We start from the raw sequence: 5325 nt of genomic DNA on the forward strand, positions 1-5325 counted from the left end.
TATGGGGTCCAGACGTTTCAATGTGGAGGGGCGTGCCGATCCGTAGACGATGCTTCCATAGTCTAGCCTTGATCGGACAACAGAGGTGAAAATACGGTGAAGAGTCTGTTGATCTGCTCCCCAACACCTGTGCGAGAGGACTTTTAACAGATCCAAAGATTTTGTACATTTCACTTTCAGGTTACTTATATGTGGCAAGAAAGTGAGTTTCCTATCAAAAATCAGGCCCAAGAATTTGTGTTCCGGCCTGACTGCAAGAGATATCCCGTTCATATGAAGAGATGGATCAGGAACCATCCCTCTCCGCCTTGAAAAGGGCACGCACACAGTTTTGTCTGCTGAAAACTTGAAGCCGTTCTCAGTGGACCATTTACTCAGTTTGTTAATGGCAAGTTGTAACTGTCTTTCGCATGTGGCTAAGTTAGAGGATGAACATGAAATCTGTAAATCGTCGACATAGAGTGAGTATGTGATAGTCGCGGGTAACGCTTTGGCAACAGAGATCATTTTGAGAAGAAACAGGGTGACACTCAGCACACATCCCTGCGGTACGCCATTCTCTTGTACAAACGGGCGGGAAAGAGTTGTACCGAGTCGCACCCTAAACGTTCTTCCAGTGAGGAAGTCCGAAATGCACTGGAAAAGGCGCCCGCGTATTCCGCACGATTTGAGATCAAGCAATATGCCGTACCGCCAAGTTGTGTCATATGCCTTTTCTAGGTCAAAAAAGATTGATACACAGAGTTGTTTTTTAACGAAGGCTTCGCGAATAGTAGTTTCCAGACGAACAAGATGATCAGTGGTAGAACAGCCAGCCCGGAATCCACACTGGTATCTGTCAAGCAGGTTATGTTGTTCTAGGTAATACACGAGGCGGCTGTTCACCATTCGTTCGAATGTCTTTCCTAAGCAACTCGTGAGTGCTACAGGCCTGTAGCTTGTTGGGTTTGAAGCTTCTTTCCCTGGCTTCAAAAGCGGTATGATTGTTGCAGTCTTCCAATTGGAAGGAAGGCGCCCTTCTTGCCAAATTAAATTGAAGAAATATAGTAGTGCTTCTTGGGAAGTTTTAGACAAATGCTGGAACATGGAACATGTTATACGATCTGGTCCAGGTGATGTTTGCTTTGTTATTGACAGAGCTTTCAAGAGTTCAATCATTGTGAAAGGCATGTTGTAGAGGCACCTGTCACCTCCACTGCTTTGAATTGTTGCTTTTTCAGCACTTTGCTTAATTTTTATGAAGTCTCTACTGTAATGTGACGAACTGGAGACGTTTTGGAAGTGCTCGCCAAGGGCATTGGCCTGTTCACTCATGTTTTTGCAAGGTACTCCATTAACTTGTAAGAGTGGTATTGTGAATCCTGTGTAATCGCCCTTAATTTTTCTAACTCTGTCCCAAACCACTTTAGAAGAAGTGTTGCTGTTCAAAGATGACAAGAAGCTCTTCCACGATGCACGTTTAGCTTCTTTTCTTGTCCACTTAGCTTTCGCTCGAGCTCTCTTAAATTGGATCAGGTTGTCTGGAGTCGGGTACCTACGAAAGATACCCCACGCTCGATTTTGATCTTTCCGCGTTTTCCCGCATTCATCTGTCCACCAAGGTTTGGAACGCTTGGGGAGACGGCCAGATGTCTGCGGGATAGATCGCTCAGCAGCATTTATAATTATCCCGGTGACAAAACGGTTTGCATCTTCAACAGACCTACCAGCTAAGGATGATGCCACAAGACTGGCTTCCTTTTGGAACAAGTTCCAGTCAGCCTTGGACAGTTTCCATCGTGGTGGTCGTGTAAGAAAAGTGTTTGTGGAACCACGAATTGTCAGGACTACGGGGAAGTGGTCACTCCCACGAGGGTTCTGTTCAACGGTCCAGTCAATACAATTATAAATGGAAGGACTACTAAGAGATATGTCTAAGGATGAAAAACTTTGTGTTGAGGAGTTTATATATGTATGTAATCCTGTGTTTAGTAGACAGACTGGTCGTGAAAGGAATAACCTTTGTACCATTTTTCCCCGGCTATCTACCTTTGAACTGCCCCACTAGGGATTGTGGGCATTCAGGTCACCTAGAATTAGGTATGGCTGAGGAAGTTGGTCACAGAGCTGTTCCAAATCTCTCTGTTCTATTACCACTGAAGGGGGCAGGTACAATGAACATATCGTAATGACCCTGTCCAGGCATACCTGGACAGCTACTGCTTCCAAATGTGTCACGAGTGGGATCTGTTTTGCAGGTGTCGATAGTGGAAGGACCACAGCCACACCTCCAGATGTACGTGTGGTGTTAATACGATCCTTTCTGAAAACATTGTGTCTGCGAAATGGGTTTACACTTTGTTCATTCAGATATGTCTCTTGTAAGCAAAAACAGACTGCATTGTATTTTTCAAAAAGGTCGTGAATGTCATTTATATTTGAAAAGAGGCCTCGACAATTCCACTGAAGGATTACCTGTTCCATAAAGAAAGTAGTGATAAATAGCAACAAAGAGAGACTGTACATTATGTGGGAGGTGTAACCATTGGGGGCTTATGTTTCCCTAGGGACGTACTACCCCTGCCTCGGCCTCCTTTTTTCGTTCTCTATTCCTTCCATGGGGAAGGATTGGGGGGAAGGCTTGACGATGATTTCTGCGACATGCAGTCATCATCGTCAACATCCATCGTGTGTGTGGCAGCCTGGGATGAGCCCCCTGTGAGCCCGTCCCAAACTGACAGCTCGCCATCAACCTCCGTAGAGGTTGTGGCCGCTACTTCCCGGCTGCCCACCTGAGCAGCTGGTGCCAGCGGAAGCAAGCTCTCCGCAGGCTTTTCTTGTGTGGGGGGAGTGTGGGGTGGAGACCCAGCAGTCTGCGTCTCCACAGATTTCCGCAGTGGTGCCACTCCCCGGCGCACCACTTCGGAGAACGTGCCTTTTCTGGCAAATTCTACCTGTGTCTTTGCTTCTCTGTATGAGATATTCTGTGTTACTTTCATTTTGAGTATTTCTTTCTCTTCCTGCCAACGGGGGCAGGACCTGGAGTAGACTGGGTGGCTCCCTTTACAGTTTGCACAGCGGACTTCGTTTGCACAGGACTCTGCAGAGTGGTCCATGCCAGCACATTTTGGACAGATCGCGTGTCCTCGACAGACCTGCGAACCATGTCCAAAACGCTGGCACTTGAAACAGCGTCGCGGATTCGGGATATACGGACGTACATGGCAGTTAAGATAGCCTGCTTTGATGGTCTGAGGAAGCCTGTGCAATTGAAAGGAAAGGACAATGTGCCTCGTCGGGATGTCTTTACCATCCCGACGCATCACAATTCTCCTCGCCGTCACAACGCCTTGGTCTTTAAGCCCTTCCTCGATCTCAGTGTCTGAGCAGTCAAGGAGTTGAGACTCTGAGATGACGCCCTTCACGATGTTAAGTGGTCGGTGTGTGGTCACAGTGACTGATATATAGGCAATTTTATCAAGTGAAAGGAGAGCGGAGCTTTGTTGCCTTGTGGTTACTTCAATTTGGAGATCTCCTGTGGTCAGCTTTCGAGCATTATAAGACTTCCCTACTGTCCTTTCTAAGTCTCTTGCAATAGTGAATGGGGATACCTTAGCCATGGGTTTGGTCTCATCTTCCGAGTGGACTATGAGGAACTTCGCAAACCAAGGGTCAGGAGTCAAGTCGAGGATTTGCTTAGCTGCTGCATCGGTGCAGCGCCTCTTTTGGCGCTGATCATGTTTTTTTTTATACGAGATGAATCCATAAAAGAGAAGACTGATTCAGTGCAGGAGGTGTGTCGCCCACCATCGAGCCCAACGAGGGAACGTGTCCCACACGCTAACACTTGCCTCTGCACTATACCCAAGTGCAGCTTCTGGAGAGTGAAAGACTGCCCAAGGTTGACCCTTGCCGCCAAAGAAGGTGAAAAGAGGAAAAGGAGAAAAAGAAGGAGACCAGGGAAGAGAAAGTAATGAAAAGGGAGATGGCGACTAGCTGAATAATCCTGGCCGGGTCTTCCAGAACCACCCGACTATGGGAAGCAGGGGCCAAAGCGGTGTGTTGCTTTCCCGGAGGGGCCCAGAAGGGTCCTAAACAACCTCCGGGTCCACTCAACCGCCAGGATCCCCCTTTCCCCAGACACGGGAAAGCCACGCACAGCTATACGTGGGGGTCTCCCTCCTGCGGCGACCCAACCGTTGGTGCAGGAGGGGGCTACTGCGGCTGCTGCCGGGCGATGGGGGCGCCAAGTTCCCGACGCCGGGCCTTTATAGATGCGATAGTGTCCAACGGACTCTACGACGACCTCCAACGCTTGGCTACACACCTGGGTATTCCCATGAGGATCACGGGAAGACGTGAAGTAAACGAAGCGCTTCTCAGTCTAAAAAAGGAGTTTTGGAAAAAGAAGCAAACGGCTTACACCAACAAAGGCCTCTTCTCTCACACCAAAGAACCAGCGGGCAATGCCCGGCTCCAACACGACTCCAAACTGATAAAGGATGGAGACCGTATAAAAGCGCTTCGGCTACGAACGAATTTATTTCCGACACGGGCGTTATCTAACAAGCATGCCCGCGACCCCAAGATGCGTAACTGTCGACGTTGTGGACAGGTCGAGGAATCTACTTTCCATATCCTACAACAATGTGAAAAGATTCATGTCCCTCGCGTGACTAGGCATAATTTCATAGCCAAGCAAGTTACAAGACTGCTACGTCAGCACAACCCAGAGGCTACTGTTGAAGAGGAAAAACTACTAACATCTGCCTCCGGAATCAGGCTAAAACCCGACCTGATATTTACTAAAGGAGATGAAGTGGTTGTGCTGGACATTGCAATAGCTTGGGATGCTAGCCCAACCACGCTGTCCGACATGAACCGAGCCAAGATCACAAAGTATTCATGCCTGGCCGAGTCTTACCCCGACAAACGTTTTAGTGTATACGGCCTTGCCTTTGGAGCAAGAGGGGGTACATGCGCCGGCACCCGTAAGGCCTTACGCGACCTTGGTCTCACCAGTGGAGATGTATCCTGGCTCGCGGCCAAAGTTTTAGTAGGAAGTCTAATTTGTCTTTCCCGCTTTAATCGTATGATTTGATGAACTCAAGTTTTACGGAGCACAGAACTTTTTATTCTTGGCGACCAGTACCATCTTGGTGGTAGTTTTATTCATTTCTTGGGTTTTTCCACTTTTATTTGCTTTTAATAAAAGTGGTTGCCTTGGACCCTCTGGCCGGAAGGCTGACCTCGATCCCGGTTGAGGCCTGGGCCCAAGGCCATCCACTTTTGGTTGCTTTCCCCTATTCTTTTACGCCTTTTACAGGGGAAACTTTGCGTTTTAGC

General features: G+C 48.2%; 1 protein-coding gene across 1 annotated transcript; it reads right to left on the minus strand.

The window, feature by feature from the left end:
* Window positions 1–2585: 2585 nt before the first annotated feature.
* LOC135377057 (uncharacterized) lies at window positions 2586–3599 on the minus strand. The gene has a single exon (XM_064609403.1). It carries the CDS (start codon window positions 3597–3599, stop codon window positions 2586–2588), a length of 1014 nt encoding a protein of 337 aa, XP_064465473.1.
* Between the last annotated feature and the right edge of the window lie 1726 nt (window positions 3600–5325).

Source organism: Ornithodoros turicata, unplaced genomic scaffold, assembly GCF_037126465.1.
Source record: "Ornithodoros turicata isolate Travis unplaced genomic scaffold, ASM3712646v1 ctg00001520.1, whole genome shotgun sequence".
Classification (NCBI taxonomy): Eukaryota; Metazoa; Arthropoda; class Arachnida; order Ixodida; family Argasidae; genus Ornithodoros; species Ornithodoros turicata.